The sequence below is a fragment of the Purpureocillium lilacinum genome (genome assembly GCF_023168085.1).
Source record: "Purpureocillium lilacinum CBS 284.36 DNA, scaffold_3, whole genome shotgun sequence".
NCBI lineage: Eukaryota > Fungi > Ascomycota > Sordariomycetes > Hypocreales > Ophiocordycipitaceae > Purpureocillium > Purpureocillium lilacinum.
Genome location: NW_027072113.1, coordinates 5,056,099 through 5,072,569, shown reverse-complemented (window position 1 = coordinate 5,072,569; position 16,471 = coordinate 5,056,099). Strand labels below are relative to the sequence as shown.

Here is a 16,471-nt window from a genome sequence, read left to right as displayed (position 1 = left end):
AGGGGACGACATGGACACATTAGCAGCTCTCGAAGGCCCAGCTGGCATGACATCGTTCCACCGACCCCTCGGTATTTCGGGCAAGCCGTGAGCCGCAGGACCCGTATGGCCGGCTGACCCTTGCCCATGTCCACGACATGGACTCCATGGCGAGGGTCGGGGGAGGTTGCACAAACAGTGCCTGCCCCGTTGCCCGACTCTTCTGTTCGCGGCTGCTTCGGTTTAGGCTCGGCCGCAGATGGATGCCTCCCGACGGGTAACGAACGACTCGAAGGCGGGGGTGGCAACATGGAAGACAGCCTCACAATGCGGTCGGTCGTCAACGGGCTGCATCGCCATCGACGGAGCGGCTGACAACAACGAAGTCCCGTCAGAGGAGCTAAGATGCTAAACTAAGCCGGATCCCGATCCCGGCAGCGGGAGATCGTAGACCGCCCGGTAGGAATACGAGGAGCCAGCGTCACTCGGGTGGTCGGGGAGTGGGGTAGAAGCCGCTGGGTAGCATCCGCCGAGCATCAATCACGAGAGGAGCAGGCAGAGGGCTCGCTCCTCGCCTTGCTTGGCTGACGCAGGGTCCCTTGATCGCGGCAGGCGAAGCCCCCCAGGCCCGGCAGTGCATCGCCTCCCGGCCGTCATCATCATGTGCCCAGCAAAAGCTCACCCGCCCTTGCAGCTTTCGCCAGCAAACCCTCTCTCACCTCTCCTCCTCACCCTGCGAGGGTCCCATCGGCCGCGCAGAAAAGTAAGCGGCCCTTTTTTGCCCATTCTTTTACGAGGCGGCCCACACCCTTAGCAGACTGCCGATCACCCCGTGTTCGGTCATTGTCGATCTAAAAGGGGACTCCCGTGTGGGCGCGAGCGGTGCGGGCGCCGGTTGGCGGGGAGAATGGGTGGGAAGAAGACGGAGAAGGGAAGGGAGTGAAGTCATAGGGTTCAATGAGACGGCAGGGCTGGGGGCATTGTTGTCCGGTTCGTTGGAGCTGTGCTTGCTGCCTTGCCTTGCAGCATCTGCATAGGCGAGCGCGCTGTTGAGACAGGGTCCGAGAGAGGGTATATAAGAAGGCTGGTGTCTCGCCCTGTTGTTGATGATTCTTTGGAGTGCATCCTCAACAGTACAGCATCTTGCCTCTATCCAAGATCATCACCACTTACACACATATACACACCACATCCACACATCTCACGACATCAACATCCACAAACCACCCAACATGCAGCTCACCCAGACTCTCGTCGCCGCCCTCATGGCCGCCTCCTCGGCGCTGGCCGCCCCGGCCCCGGCCACCAAGTCGATGAAGGCCTCTGGCGCGGAATGGACCATCGAGAAGATGAAGCGCGTGTGCGCCAGCGACGACAGCTCCTGCACGTGGACGTTCGGCATCAACCCGCACACCGGCACGACGACCGAGTGCAAGTACGTCGTCACGCAGGCGCACGCCTCGCGCGCCAACCCCGGCGCCCCGGGCAACTGCGGCGACTACACCATCACGTCGGGCTGGAGCGGGCAGTTTGGCGAGGGCCAGGGCTTCACCACGCTGTCGGTCGTGGACAACAAGAACAGGCTCATCGTCTGGCCCGCGTACAGGGACGTGCAGGTCCAGGAGGGCAAGGTCGTCGAGCCGGACCAGAGCTACCCTGCCCAGAAGCTGCCTTAGATTAGGCAGACAAGCAGTAAAAACGGGTGCCGGTCATTGCTTTGAGCCGCGAGGCAGAGGAAGCAAAGGGTTCAATGGGGTGGGACCAGACTGATGGGAATGGATGGGATCAAGGTTATGATGGTACATGCTTCGGAGTAACGTACAACCAGAGTATAGTAATGCCTAAATTTATTGCACTGAAACAGTAGCATGATTCCGCTCTACACATGTTCGTTTCCTGTGTGGACTTCTGTCCGTCTGCCAAGGCCAGTGCTTCAGCGAGAGACAGAAACCAGGGCAACCCAACCCCTCGACATTCCATCGACGATCCCCCGCCGCGAAGAAGAACTCATCATCCAGGGACCAACTCAGGCTGCCCAACCCCTCGACAACCAACCCATCCATCACTCAACCAGGATACCGCTCGCTAAACGCATCATGCCACTTGCCGACGATCGCATTACCCGGCCCCGCCGTAATCATCTCCTCGCCCGCCTCCCACTTCCGCTGCACCTCGTCCATAAACTCCTCCACGGTGAGCGTATTCTCATTCTTGTGCTTCTTGTTGTCGTCCGGGTCCTCGCGCTCGCGATGCAGATCCGTCGCGACCATGGGCGGCGCAATCTCCACGACGCGCACGTGGCGCAGCTCCGCCGAGCGCGCCAGCTGCGTGCGCAGGTTCATGCTCCAGAAGTGCAGCCACGCCTTGGTGCCGTTGTACACGGGGTTGATGATGGAGAAGGGCACGAAGCCCAGCACGCTCGACACGTTGACGATGGTGGCGCGCGGGCGGGTGCGCAGGTGCGGCAGTAGAAGGAGGGCGAGGTGTAGCGGCCCACGGATGTTGATGTTGATTTCGGCATCGGCGCGGGAGAGGAAGTCGGCGGCGTCGTCGTTGGCCACGTCGAGGGGTCGCTGCACGCCCGCGTTGTTGATCAGGCAGTCGAGGTCGGGGTGCTCCGTCGTGAGGTGCTGCACGAAGAGCGGCATGTCGTCCGTCTTGCCAGTGTCGAGCACGTAGTAGCCAGCGGCGCCGATCTCGTCGGCCGCGGCGCGCAGGTTGGATTCGGTGCGGCCCGCGAGGAGGACCTTTTTGCCGCGCGAGATGAGCCACTGCCCGAGGGCTTTGCCGATGCCGCCGCCGCCGCCGGTGACGAGCGCGCAGGTGAAGTCGAGGGGGTGGGTGTCGGGCATGTTGTGCGTCTTGTAACTTAGGTTCGCTTCACTGTGAGCGTGTAAGTGGTGTTGAGGCGCGGTGAGCTTCTTCAAGTGCGTGCAGGCGCGATTGGCATTCGACTCTGGGAGTTGATCGTTCACAGAAGCCGGCGGCCTTCTATCCCATTTATCAAAATCTCTATCCAGCGTCCTTGATGTCTCAAGGCGCCCGTAATTACGAAGCCATTGCCCGGCGTCGTCCGGCGCGACACGTCATTGACGTCGACGATGGAGCCACGTCCGTCCCGATCGGGATTCTGGGGTCTAGCGCCGGCCTGCTAGTGCCGGCCTACTGCCGCTCCGCGCCGCTTCTCCCGGTTTTTATCAGGGCCGCGGGCATTGTTGTCGCCGACAACACGGGGGGGGAGGGGGTTGCCCGGTTTGCTCGGGTTTCTCGGTCGCAGAGATTGCCGGGGCATGTTGTGACTTGCTAGATTTACCTAATATCTGGAGTAAAATCCCTCTTCTCGGGTTTCCAGAAGAGCGCGCGACAGGTCGAACTCAACGAATGCAACAAGGGCGTGTGGGGGCGAGAAAGACCAACGAAGACCCTGAAGAATACACGATCGAGCAAGCCAGCTGCGATACTATTAAAATGCCTGCATGTTGACAAGTAGAGAGAACTGTATCGAGCCGAAATCCTTCCAGGCTTCACCACCCGCCCTTTGCCATTGTCCCTCCAAGACGACTGTACAAGGAGCGCTTCCATGCCCAGCCTCCACGTCCATCATCAGACGCCCATACATCTCAACTCACTGCGCCGAAGGCCTCTTCCCATTCACCCTCAAGTCCGAGTTATACCGATACGTCGCCGGCGTCTCCGTCACGAACCTGACCGTCGCGGTCCCCGTCCCGCGGTAGTGCTCCCGCCGCGGCGCGCACCAGCACTCCTCGCAGAGCTTCTTGTGGTCGCTGGGCGGCGAGTACACGCCGTCCCGGCAGAGGCCCTGGTCCACGCAGGTCAAGCGGTTGAGGAAGTCGTCCATGACGGCCGGCGGGCATTGGACCGTCCACTTGGCGTGCCAGTCTGTCGCGATGGTGCCCGACATGCCGGGGCTGGCGTGGCCGACCGTGGCGTAGCTGAGCAGCGCGGCGAGCTGGCTGAGGTGGAGGAGATGCATTTTGAGGGCCTTGTTGTGAGGGTTGTGTGGATAGATTTGGGTATTGGGAGGACCGAAATGGCCTGCCCTGCTCATTTATAGGTTGTCTATCATGAGCTGTTCTACATTGCGCGTCTGCACGCTGCGAATGGACGTTACGAGTACGATAGGCAATTATATGGTGGTTCGGATGCATGCTTCCCCTTGGCCATGGTCCGTGTCGTAGACTGAATCACTTGCTCAAGTAATCGATTGCCAATCCTGGCCAAGTTCAGACAGAGACATAGATTCTCGACATCGTCATGGCCTGAGCGCGCTCTCTCTGTAGGCACCACCGGGCGCAGGGGCAACGGCAAAAGAGCGCCCATCTGGCCCGGCAATTCGGCTTCTCCGCCTCAGTGTACGTCAGGCATTGTCAGGCGACGCTCAACTCGCCCTTGGACACGACTCTGTGTTCAGCCAACGCCAGCTGGAGACAGCGTTGCCATTCTCTACAGCGCTTCAAGTTGAGCAGGCTCCATGACTCAGAGTACGCACTGTTGCGAGCCTGCCCTGATTCACGGAACACGGCACATGTGAGGCTGGCCCCCAATGGCGGGAGGCCGGCGCAACATCACACCTCCGTTTTGTCACGGCGAGGGGACAGCCCTCGAGCTGCGAGGCCCATCCCATGCGACCTCGCTCCTCGAAAATGACGAAAACTGCGCATTCTGGGCTCAAGGCGACAACTCAGCTCGCAGCATGAGCCTCTTGTTGCTGCGTTTGACCTGCTTCAACAAACAGCCGCATGCACATCATCCCGCGAAAGGTGGTTTAAAAGGCCAGCCCTCTGCTTCCTCTCACGGCAGCATTGTCTGGGGCAAGCAAGGACCTACGAGTAGGCGCGACGTCCGATGAACAGCTCATCCATCGCGCAGCCGAGCCGCCGGCCTGTGGCTCGGGTCTTGAACGCACCATAAGCTCGCACACGCACGCACGATCGCAACCATGCGCAGTCTGTTGTTCGCCGCCATCACGGGCACTCTATGCCGCTTCCTCACCTGTGACGCCCCGGTACATACCCCGTGGCCGAAAGGCGAGCCAGACACGTCATGGAAAGTACCCGAGGTAAACGCAGAGGCGCTACAGCACTTGGAGGCGGCGGCGGCAGATATGCTCGCCGAGGGCAGGCCCAGTCGCGCACAGAGTATGAATATCGCGACCGGTCGAAGCTCGTGGGCGGCGCCGATGACGGCGACTCGGGGGATGGCACTGTTGAGGCAGACGCTCTCACGTGCGCGGCACACGACGCATCCGCCGCTGGAGGTGCCTCCTCTACGCACCGCCGCGGCTCGCGGACCGCATGATGACACCTGGGCACGACCAATATTCTCGCTATGGAACGTCGACGACAGCGGGCGTCTGCAACTCGCGCAGCTCTCGTGGCTCGACGACGGTATCGATCAAAGCCAGGACGGGCCGCGGATGCAGGCAAAGTCGGACCCGGAATGCAGCTGCAGCTCCGTTGGCGGCAGCATTGTCTCGGTTCGCGGTGTCGCGGAGGCGGCGTCGCAAGCGATCGGGGCCGTCCAAGAGGCACGGACAGCGCTCGCTTTCATGAGCGCCATCATCGCGGCGGCGTGGGCGTGGACGCGCGGGTCGGCATGCGGGCTTCGGTGCTTCGCGCTGCTGGTGCTTCTGGTCACGATGCAGACGCGGGGCCTGCGAGACGGGTTCGGAGGGAAAGAGGCAGCGGCGGCGCCGGTCGAGCAGGCTTGACGGGCAAACATGAGAGACGCGGCGTGGGCGAGCAGCCTTTTGGTTGGCGAAGCTGGACAAGGTGAGGCAGGGTACAGGGAGGGGCAGGCGTCTCGTGATGAGGGCAAGGTGCCCTCACCAGCCTTTGGCGGGAGATGTAGGTATGACAATACGAGGAGCGACTGAGACATTGGGCGTCGTCATGTAGCAGGCAGCTGCCCGCCGGAGAACTGAGAAGGGGGTGCCGTATTGGTATTAAATGGCCGTATTGCATCGTTCTTGGCATCAAAGCGACGCCTGTCCGTCTCCCAACGCAGCGGTGCACCGTCGTCGTCGGTGCTTTTTGGGTCGGACCAGGGGCGGGAGGAAGCGAGCCTGCACGCCGGGACCGCGCATGGGTCATGACACTGACGGCTGCGCGGCATTCGTAATACGCAGCGGTGTTGGTTGATCAAGTCAGTCGGGGACGTGGGCTGTTGGTTGGGCGTGGCGCCATGGAGAGGTGGAATTGAAGGCGTTGGTGATGGAATGGCCGCGTCAATTGTCAGCTGCCAGCTGCCGCCCGTGCTGGCCCCGCCAGCCTCCTGTTGTAGCCCGTACCTACCACTGCTGCAAGCCTGTCCTTGAGTCTGGTGTTCCAGGGCTCGTTCCAGCGGCGTTCCAGCGACCTGTTCCGGTGTGCAGGGCCCCAGGCCCCATGCCCTGCGAGTGGTTTAAAGTTTAGCGCACGCGTGCCGCCGACGCCACGCCGCAGCAGGCTTGCTTGACGAGCACGCCAGGGCCGGGGGGTTGCGAGGCCAACCTGGAACGTGACGGCGCTGTGCGTGTTGAGTTGGCCGACGGGCTCTTGGCTGGCCATGGCAATGGATCCGTACGTACGAGCAGGCTGCGAGCGCCGGATTCGTGTTCATCTCGTGTCGACGGCATTGGCATAACATTGCGGCGCTGCAGCTTTGAAGACGCATGGAATTGGTGGCGCGTCCGAATTGGATGGCACTGCATGGGTTTGCGGCGCATCCGATCCGCTGCGGCGGTAGCGAAGAACCTTTCAAGGGCGAGGGGGCCGACCACTGGGCCAGCACCGTGGAAGCTCGCCGCCGCAGACAGGTCTTGGGCCGTTCGCCGCGCGGGTTGGGTTGCACGACAGAATGCTGCGACGCAGTTAGAGCCTCGAGGCCCTCACTGCCTCTTCGAGGCGGTACCAACTCCAATCTACCAGGCTCGTCCAGCCGCCGAGCAGCTGCCATTGCCAGTCCCCATCGTCGGACGTCTGCTGCGACGATCCGAGCCTCCCGGCGTCTGGCCAAGAGCAGCCAGCCGGCTACAGCACTGCAGTACGCGTAACGCAGCTCCTGTCGCCTCGTCTCATCACCGTCGCCAAGCATCCGCCATGCCAGATGCAGCACCGCAACCTCAAATAATGTTGCGGTCATGGAGGTGGCGGCCGGCGAAGGGGGGTGTGAGGGAGTTGCTGGGCAGCGGTGGTGGTGGTGGTGGATGTGGTGGCGGCGGCGGCCTCTGACCACTGAACGGCGCAATGACTGGATGGATGATCCATGGGCCCGACGACAAATGCCCCGGGCGCCAGCCAGTTACAGGCGCCAGGGGGGCTGCTTGTAGGGGCGCTGCTGCCGCTGGTGCGACGCCCCGGCGCCCATGCGGCCAATGCGCCCGCCGCCCATTGTCCCGTTTGGGAAAAGAGGCCCCGTCAACCTTAACATTTACCTTAAATTTCCCTCGCCCTCTGGCGCGCCTGCGCCGCCCACCATCAGATCAACACCTTGTTTTTGTTGCCCGTCTTTGTCCCGGCACATGGGGGACCCGACCGGCAGAGAGGGGCCACGGGGGGCCGAGGGGGGGGCCATGTCACGATTCCCATCCTGTCACGCGCAAAAAGGACGACGACCCGTGATGCCATGCTGCACCATCTGTCTCTGTGAGTGACGCCAAGAGGGGGCGCCGCCGCCGTCCGAGTCAACAAGGTCAAGTGGCCCGCCCGCCCGCTGGCAAAGGAGGGACGAAAAAGGAGACGCGCGCGACCCTGTGAGTGAGTTTGAAGGAGAGCCAAGCAAGGTACCCGCCAAGCCCGAGTCCGCGCATCTGCTTGGCCGCTTGCCCTGCACTGCCCCCCCTCGGCGGCTCTTGGCCAAGCAACTAAGGTTGATGAATGCGCCCACCTTGGCGGCTTTGCTTGCTTGGGACTGACCTGCTGCTGCTGTTGCTGCTGCTGTCGCATGCTGCTGCTGGATGGACGGGCTTGACGGGATGCATGGGGGGGTGGGCATTGATGGGCATGCCGCCCGCAACCTTGGCCTGGCCGGCTGCCCGTTTTTCACGCATCTCCCCTTTCCCGGATTGCCCGCTCGCTCGCTTGGCCTGCCGTGTTTTGAGCTTGCTTGCTTTTCCGGTACAGCATTGAGCGAGGCAAGGCAAGTAAAAGCTCCCACCGGCCCACCCGACCACCTCCACTTGCTGTGATGCTTGACACTTCTCCCTTTGCTGCCACTCTCCCCCAGACTTCTGCCCTCCTTTTCACCATCATGCCACGCGACGATTGATACAGAAGACTTCATTCGTTGCTTTTTTCGCCCTTGTGTTTCTGCGCCCACCCGGCCAGCCGTCCGCTCGCTTTGAGATCCCTTGATCTCGCCATCTATCCAACCCGCATCACCACCACCACCACCACCACCGCCGCCACTACCGTTACTCGACGACACTCGCTTTGAAACACGGAACGACCGCTTCTTTACTTTCCACGCTTCTTCTTGAATACCCGAGTATCCGCGATACCTTCCATCGGTTCCAGCATTCTGGCAAGGCAACGAACCGACACCTTTCCACCTCACCACATTACACCCGCGACTCCGACCCCCCCGCCGCTGCCGCTGCCGCCTTCACGACGCCTTTGACAGGCGCGCAAAGACGACGACGCAATGGTGTCCCGAAAGCGCCTCGCCCTCGGCGCGGGCCTCCTCCTCAGCGCCGTTGCCGACGCCCAGACGTACAAGATTGACACGCCAGGTGCGTATTCATCCCCGGACCGTGACAAACTCATGATAGCATCACCGAGCGGCCCGACTGACAACCCACCCAAGACAACATCCGGCAGTCCGCCCGCACCCTCGCCTACGACCTCATGCTCTTCTACCCCGGCAACAAGACAGGCGGCATCCCCGGCACGCTGCCCGGCCCTCCCCCCGCGGGGCCGTACTACTGGTGGGAGGGCGGCGCCATGATGGGCACTTACATCGACTACTGGCGCTGGACCGGCGACGCGAGCTACAACCACGTCGTCATGGAGGGCATGCTGCACCAGGTCGGCGACAACCGCAACTACATGCCCGCCAACCACACCGCCTCGTTGGGCAACGATGACCAGGGCTTCTGGGGCATGTCGGCCATGCTCGCCGCCGAGAACAAGTTCCCCAACCCCCCCGACGACCAGCCGCAGTGGCTCGCCCTTGCCCAGGCCGTCTGGCACACCATGGCCGACCCGAGCCGCCACGACACGACATGCAACGGCGGCCTGCGCTGGCAGATTCCCTTTTCCAACGCGGGCTACAACTACAAGAACAGTAAGGCCCTCCTCCATATGCTACGTCGCTAACCTGCCCCTTGCATGCTCATGCTGACTCTCTCGCAGCCATCGCAAACGGCTGCTTCTTCAACATCGGTGCCCGCCTGGCGCGCTACACCGGCAACGAGACGTACGCTGACTGGGCCGACAAGACGTGGGACTGGCTCTGGAACGTCAACTACATCGACCACGACAGCTGGCACGTCTACGACGGCGCCCACGTCGAGGCCAACTGCACCGACATCAACAAGGCCACCTTTTCCTACAACGCCGGCGTCATGCTGCAGGGCGCCGCTTTCATGTACAACTACGTACGTTAGCACGGCTTGTCATACACTCGTCTTGCTTGTAACACAATGGCTGACTGACTTGAAACAGACTAACGGCGACACCAAGTGGAAGGGCCGCGTCGACAAGCTCATCGAGTCGACGTTCAAGATCTTCTTCCCCAAGGACATTGCCTACGAAGTGCCCTGCGAGGGCCGCAAGGGCGCCTGCTCGCCTGACATGCTTTCCTTCAAGGGCTACGTCCACCGCTGGCTTTCCGTCGTCACGCAGGTGGCTCCCTACACGCGCGACAAGATCCTGCCCACGCTGCGCAAGTCGGCCGAGGCGGCGGTCAAGCAGTGCACGGGCGGTGAGAGCGGCCGCGCCTGTGGCTTCTACTGGAGCGGCGGCTCATACGTCGACCCGGCCGTCGATAAGACGACCGGCGCCGGCGAGGCCATGAATGTGCTCGCTGCCGTCTCGGCCCTGCTCATCGACGAGGCGCCCTCGCCCGTCACCAACTCAACCGGCGGCATCAGCAAGGGCAACCCCAACGCCGGCGGCGGCGGCGCCGACAACGGCGAGAAGCCCCCCAAGCCCATCACCACGGCAGACCGGGCCGGCGCGGGCATCCTGACGTTTTTGCTAGTCGGCGGGTCGTTGGGGACGTTTGTCTGGATGAGCATGTTTGACTAGACGACGCGGGAAGGATGCCTTGGAGCTTGGGAGGCAGATCACTTGCTGTCTTCTTATGGTTCGCGGGACTGCGTGTGTGTGCATATGCGGGCGTTTACGACGGCGTTGGGCGGCTCTATTCTTTTTTGGCTTCCTCTTTTGGCTTTTCCCCCTTTCTGTCTTGGACCTATGTGCGCGGCTGCGCGGTATGACTTGAACACTAGCATTCTAGAAACCGAATAGAATGTACATTATGAAGTACCATCAGTTGGAATGGGTGCGGCGACATTTATTCGACTGCTGGTGATGTCAACTTGGCCCGAGTACAAGGCACGATCTTTGTGGGTGCGCTGTTTGCGTATTCTGCGGCGGCGGAGGAGATACTGAATTATCGACTCAATGTTGGCAACAAGACGTGACGATCGACAGAATCCCTTCCAGCCCCACGACTCCCACACGTGCCTGGCCGTCACGCCCGGTGGCGTCACTCGGCGCACAGAAGCTGCTCCATGACCTCGTCCGGGTCGCAAATCACTTGACCGTCATTACTTCGGCAAACACACGTCTCGCCAGTCGTACGGCACTAGAAAAGCACGTACGGGGCCCAACTGTCAGTGAACACGAAATGACGGCGGCATGGAAGTAGGTCGAAAGTGATGCGGGAGGCGCGCGTGGACATCGATATATTGTGTGCGGGGTGTGAGACGAGAAGGAGGAACGACGAGATATTTAATCCATGCATGTACTTACCTGAGAATCACCAGAGCAAGACTCGACTCGAGGGTTCTTGTTTATACAGTAACGGCCTGTTCTCATATTCGTGGCGAAAAAACGGTTATACTTGCAAATCTGGCGCTCTGCGTCGCATTTCTGTTGAGAGACGGGCCGTCAGTTAGCGCAAAGGAAAGACTTCAGTCGTATGGGTTGCAACCCGCATGACGGTCTCTCCCTCGCCTCGTTGGACTCAAAGCTGTGTTTTCGGTCCAGTTGTCTTGCCCCGGGGGGGGGGCTTGGAGTTACGTATGCGGTATATGAGGCATTGGGGGAGGGAGACTGATGTGGTGAGGTCAGTACGCACGCCTAACATTACTCCCGCGTTCATCTGATTCGCGTAGGCCACGGCAGAGGGTCTATCATCGAACGTGGCGTATTTTGCACGTCCGTTCGGAGCGACGGCGCCAACACCATGGGTGGCGAGCCATGCCCACGAGAGAGAGTGAGAGACCTTCATCGCGTCAAGGTCTGGTGGATCGGTAGTCGCTGCGAGAGGCAAAGGCGTCGCGTTTGGGTACGAGCAAGGACGTGTTGAATATAGGCAGAAGATAAGAATCGATGGCAAGTATGAAGTGGCGTCTGGCGGCGTCGGGACATGTGCAAGCTGGATCTCCCGAGGCCACGCGTGAACGAGAGAACACCAGTATCTTAAATACTATTATAACAAAAGCCTCAGATTTCTGCTAGATACGCGTAGTATAGTGCTTCGTAATCAAGACATCGGACGTCGCGCTACACGACATGGAGCTTGGTGTTTTTGCTACCGCCATTAGCAAACAGTAACGTATGGTCGCACTCCTCGCGATATTAGATTTTCGTGCAATTTACCTAATTCCAATACAACATATAGTATAACAAACGCAATAACAGATTAACCGTATCGTACGCAAAGGTCTTCAATGCTCTTTCTTAGTCAATCGTGCAGTCAATCCAGCAGCCAATACAGCAAGCAAGCAACGCAGCAGTCAATCCAGCAGGCAAGCAACGCAGCGGGCAAGTAATGCAGCAGGCTAGCGAGTCAGCGGGCAAAGAAAATTATTAGAAATTTAGCCTTACTTATCTCAGCCACAATATCGTACGTAGCCTTCCGGCTGCGATTATTAAATTGCGTTACCTAACCCCTACGTTACTTACTCGCCGCGTTGCTTCCCTGCTGGATTGACTGCTGGCTTGGCTTTTGCGTTATCTGCTATATAGGCTGCTATATTTGACTGCTAGAGCGGTTGCTTGCTGCGTTGACTGCTTGCTGCGTTGGCTACTGGAATTGAAGTTTTGTTGTTTTTGCACGAACATTCCCACATCGCAAGTGGTGCGACCTTAGGCCGCAAGGTCCGTGTGCGTGTCACTGTCCATGTCCGCCAAACCCTACGGATCGATTACGAAGCCCGTTACTGCAATCCGGGACACTTGGCAACGTGCACGGTAGAATTGCAGCTCGGGTAGTTGCAGCTGGGTGCTCCGTGGCGCAATTGAGCTCGTGAGATACGTACATACTACATCAAACACCCTGCTGCCGACGACAGCCTGTTGGGTTGATCCTTGACCAGCGCAAGCTCCCACTCAAGAGTTCTGCCATTCGTCGGACGCGAGCTCCGCCATGGCCACGGCCGCCATAACCTCGGCCGGATCGCAAAACACTTTGCCCTTGCCGCCCCGACTAAAGCACTTTCCGCCAGACTCCTTGCACTGAACAGTTTCGAAACAAAGAGACGCCCACGTCAGCGCACGGGAACGAAACGAACGACACGGCTCGGCTCGGTAGCCAGGTAGCAGGAACATGGGGTAGAAGGAGCAGGAGGAAGGAGCACAGGAGGAAGAGGACGGGGGACGGGGGGATCAGTATAATCAATTACCTGAGAAGCGGGGTCGCAAAGGCCCATGGCTTTTGTAGACCATACATTATACTCTGTCTTCTGCCTCGGGCGGCCTGGATGAACGTGGTATTCTCGGTACGAGCAAAACTGCGTCGTGGCGTCGCACGTCTGCACGAGATGGTTCTTCAAGTTAGCGTGACCAAATATTTTGATCTAATTTTTTTCTTCGCCATCGTCGTTTCCTCGCCTTCGACTGAGCTGCTTTATCTTGCTGCCTTCTCGGCGGCGCGCCCGCAAGTCGATCATACACTTCAGTCATCGAGGGGTGGGCTCGGAACTCACTCCAGGCCGAACCCCGCGGTTCAACTTGTCGGCGTACTTCAAGGCCGACCACTGGTCTTTGAACTTGGGATGGTCGGAGTCGCTCGCGGCAACAAAATCGACCACACCAAAGGCGGTGAGACATGCCCAGATAGCACCCGAGAGCTTCATGATGTCGGCGTCGAGCGGCGTCGGTAGAATGAGGAGCAGATGTCAGGCCAGGGACTGGAAGTGTGTGCGAGCCTGGACAGCTGTTATGTCAGGTCAAGGCAGAATGCCTTTATCATCTCGCTGCGGGAAATACTTTACAGTCGAGATAAACATCCTCAATCGGCCTGATGCGCCCATATTATTAGCCAAGCGTCTGGTCTCGAAGGCACTGATGTGGACGTGCCTGCCTGGTCAGAGGCGGGAGTCTAAGATATGACTTGAATGGGGTCACAACGAGTCCTCGGCGTCATGTTCGAAACCATTACAGAAGGCAAAATATGCGTTCAATGAGGGCAGTGTGCAGCATTAGTCTGACACACTTGTATCATTGAAGGCTGCTGTACGATGATAAATGCGACACAAAGCTCCAGGTCGGTCATCCGCGTCATCGCTGACCTCTCACTCTCTGCTCGTCATGTAACCGTGGCATGTTTGTCAACCAACTGAATGGATCATGTACGACAGCCAACTGACAAAGTGAGCTTGACGGGTCTCCCGACCGGAACTGGGACCAGGTGATATCCTCTTATGTATGAGCGTTTAACTTCATGTTCCAACTGCATATACCACCTCGGTTCTTCAGCATCGCTTCCCGGCCTACAGAACGCACTGCCAGTCGTCCACATTGGTGTACTTGCCGCCAGCCTTGAGCACGTTCCTCAGCGGATATTTGCAATGCCTTCTCGTGTATTCCACTTCCCCGGGCGCCTTTGGATCCTTAAACTTAGCACCCGTCACGAATTCTGGTGCGACGCCTTCCTCGACCCAGCGGATCATGGCAGTCAAGACATTGGCCTTGGGATCGCGGCTCGCCATGTTGTCACCGCGGTTCCCGATGGCGCTGGCGCCCGTGCCGCCGAGGCAGTGGCTCATGCCGCTGATGCGAAAGTACCGATAAAACTTGTCCATGTCCGCGCTGGGGAGGCTCATTGTCCGGGATGCGAGGTTGTAGTAGTACGTGGAGCTCGCGGAGCTGATCAGGGGGTCCTCCAGGCCGTGGTAGTGCAGCAGCTTTGCGCCGCGCTTGCGCAGCTTGGTGAGGTCTCCCGAGTATGTCCTCACGTTTGCGGGATCGTGCTTGAAGGCGTAATCCCACTGCTCAGGCCCCAGGTTCTCGGTGTTCAGATTGGAGTCGTTGTAGACGGCGTACTTGAACCAGTGGTCCGTGTATTGGAACTGCTCGGGGGCGTAAATTGACAGGATAGAGCCCACTATACCGCTGAAAGGCTCGGCGCGCGGATAGACAAATGTGCCGTTGACGCCGTTGACGGGCGACAAGAAGCGTCGAACGGTGTCCGCTTGCTTGCCGGTTAGACAAGTCGATGACTTGGCCCCAGAGCGGCAAATTAGCGCCTCGGGTCTAAAGTTGCAGAGAGAAGGGTCCTCCAATATGCCATCGATCGCTCCGTCGAGGTGGTCGCACTGGGCCAGGATCTCTGCATCAATGGCGGCCCACGAACTCTGTGGAGGAACTCCATCCGGGCCAACCTCTTTAATGATGGTGTGGAAGAGGCCGGACCACGACAGTAAACCCTGAAAGTTGAATGCAGGGGCGCCGGCGACTATTCCGTCGAAAATGCCAGGAAATTCCTGCGCCATCTTGAATCCTTGCCGGCCGCCAGTGGAACAGCCAAGGTAGTACGACTTTTGATGTGGCTTTCCGTAAAACTTGTCGGTGACCTGCTTGCCGATGGCGGCAGACATTGTCAGCGAGCGGTACGAGTAGTCAATCACGACTTCGAGGTTGTTCAAGAAGCGAGTGCCGTTCTGTCCGCTATGCCCATTGTTCGAGCCGGTCGCGGCAAAGCCCAGTTGCGTGGCATAAGTCATGTCGTCGTAGCCGATGCAGCCATTGATACCGCCGTTTCCAGTGGAGAGGAACCGGCGTGTCCAGTTTCTGGGCAGCCAGACTTCCATGATGAAGTCGGATCGGTCAGACGTGGTGACGTTCAGGCCGAGGCGGCAAATATCGGCAACGATCGTGGTCGAATTGAAGCATGACGAATCAAGGCCTGGCACGACCAAGTTGGTCCCAGCGGGTATATACTCGGAGTACAACGGGGTGATGTTTGAGGGCTGAGGCGCATGTTTGAGATCAGAGCACCTGCTCTCGAAGCTGGCCGACGGGGACTGCGATGCAGGCACCGGAAGGGAGAAGTAACTCGCGGCGAGGGCCACACAGAAGCTGGACTTGAGAGCCATGGCAAGAGATGATCCAATTGTATGCTGCACCTGCCAATTACCTACATACGCCAAGGAATATGGGCTGCAGCTGTCTCATTTTATAGGCTTGAAGATGATGCCTTACATGTTCACAACCTTGCGACATCAACGGCCTTTTCGGGAAGCTGCTCTTGCGTCACTCTTGACGCCGGGTTCAGGGATTGACGCGGTGGCATTTTCGGAGCCATTGTGCAGCTCTACTGCAAGCGAACACTGGTGGCCTCTGTCTCACGAGGTGCTGGTCAAGGTTTATCCGCTTCCTCGCAATTTCATGTCCCCTCGGCCTCGTCGTCGCGGCGTAGCAACGCCATGCAATATCCACGATCCCAAAGGGCCGATCAGCCTCTAATTTCCCCATGTCATTGGGGAACAAGCAAGTAAGCCTGGACGAAATCTTGGCCGTTCCCATGCTCAAGGTCCAGCAGTTGATCTAGTTTACCAAAACGAGCCTTAGTGCGACGCGCAACGGCCCCTCCTCCCCGCGATCAGACCCGGGCGGCATTGCGTTGCGGCAATCGAACATTCGGTCAATCTGTTTCAACCCCCGCATTGTCCCGTGTCCAGTGAACTGCTCGACGAAGATCGGCCCAACCGGAAGCCGTTGTTCCGACCGTTGAGACATGGAGGCTTCGTGCAGATGAAGGAGACGGGCAGGGAGGCGCACCCATGGTAATAACTCGACCAAACCCAGGCACGGGTACAGCACGTTGCCATGAGCCTCAACATGAAGTACTTGGGTCGTCTTCAGCTTCCTCCTGGGATGTGGCGTGGCTGCAGACATACGGCCCGAATCTGGATAATAACCGGCCATCCGGTAGCCTCCGATGCCGAAAAGCATTACCGAGACATCTCAAGGGCGCGCCGGCAGGGCTTGGTCATTTGGTCACGGGTTTTGGGGGAGCTAGAGCTCGGTGACGTTTA

General features: G+C 59.4%; 7 protein-coding genes across 7 annotated transcripts; 3 read left to right on the top strand and 4 right to left on the bottom strand.

Annotated features, from left to right (window-relative positions):
• Nucleotides 1-1,211: 1,211 nt before the first annotated feature.
• Nucleotides 1,212-1,655, top strand: PLICBS_005103 (uncharacterized protein; the record flags this gene model as incomplete). The annotated part of the gene is made up of 1 exon (XM_018325489.1): nucleotides 1,212-1,655. The coding sequence occupies one exon, from the start codon at nucleotides 1,212-1,214 to the stop codon at nucleotides 1,653-1,655; it is 444 nt and encodes a 147-aa protein (XP_018175241.1).
• Nucleotides 1,656-2,045: 390 nt separating this feature from the next.
• Nucleotides 2,046-3,039, bottom strand: PLICBS_005102 (uncharacterized protein; the record flags this gene model as incomplete). The annotated part of the gene is made up of 2 exons (XM_065600651.1): nucleotides 2,046-2,862; nucleotides 3,032-3,039. 2 exons carry the CDS (start codon nucleotides 3,037-3,039, stop codon nucleotides 2,046-2,048), a joined length of 825 nt encoding a protein of 274 aa, XP_065456723.1.
• A 565-nt stretch (nucleotides 3,040-3,604) lies between these two features.
• On the bottom strand, nucleotides 3,605-3,973 carry PLICBS_005101 (uncharacterized protein; the record flags this gene model as incomplete). Its single annotated transcript, XM_018325490.2, has 1 exon — nucleotides 3,605-3,973. One exon carries the CDS (start codon nucleotides 3,971-3,973, stop codon nucleotides 3,605-3,607), a length of 369 nt encoding a protein of 122 aa, XP_018175242.2.
• A 1,224-nt stretch (nucleotides 3,974-5,197) lies between these two features.
• PLICBS_005100 (uncharacterized protein) lies at nucleotides 5,198-5,710 on the top strand (the record flags this gene model as incomplete). The annotated part of the gene is made up of 1 exon (XM_065600650.1): nucleotides 5,198-5,710. The coding sequence occupies one exon, from the start codon at nucleotides 5,198-5,200 to the stop codon at nucleotides 5,708-5,710; it is 513 nt and encodes a 170-aa protein (XP_065456722.1).
• Nucleotides 5,711-8,622: 2,912 nt separating this feature from the next.
• On the top strand, nucleotides 8,623-10,229 carry PLICBS_005099 (uncharacterized protein; the record flags this gene model as incomplete). Its single annotated transcript, XM_018325491.2, has 4 exons — nucleotides 8,623-8,710; nucleotides 8,785-9,264; nucleotides 9,333-9,577; nucleotides 9,645-10,229. The coding sequence occupies 4 exons, from the start codon at nucleotides 8,623-8,625 to the stop codon at nucleotides 10,227-10,229; spliced, it is 1,398 nt and encodes a 465-aa protein (XP_018175243.2).
• Nucleotides 10,230-12,542: 2,313 nt separating this feature from the next.
• Nucleotides 12,543-13,288, bottom strand: PLICBS_005098 (uncharacterized protein; the record flags this gene model as incomplete). Its single annotated transcript, XM_065600649.1, has 3 exons — nucleotides 12,543-12,668; nucleotides 12,836-12,964; nucleotides 13,139-13,288. The coding sequence occupies 3 exons, from the start codon at nucleotides 13,286-13,288 to the stop codon at nucleotides 12,543-12,545; spliced, it is 405 nt and encodes a 134-aa protein (XP_065456721.1).
• Nucleotides 13,289-13,924: 636 nt separating this feature from the next.
• Nucleotides 13,925-15,529, bottom strand: PLICBS_005097 (tannase and feruloyl esterase; the record flags this gene model as incomplete). Its single annotated transcript, XM_018325492.2, has 1 exon — nucleotides 13,925-15,529. One exon carries the CDS (start codon nucleotides 15,527-15,529, stop codon nucleotides 13,925-13,927), a length of 1,605 nt encoding a protein of 534 aa, XP_018175244.2.
• Nucleotides 15,530-16,471: the final 942 nt, after the last annotated feature.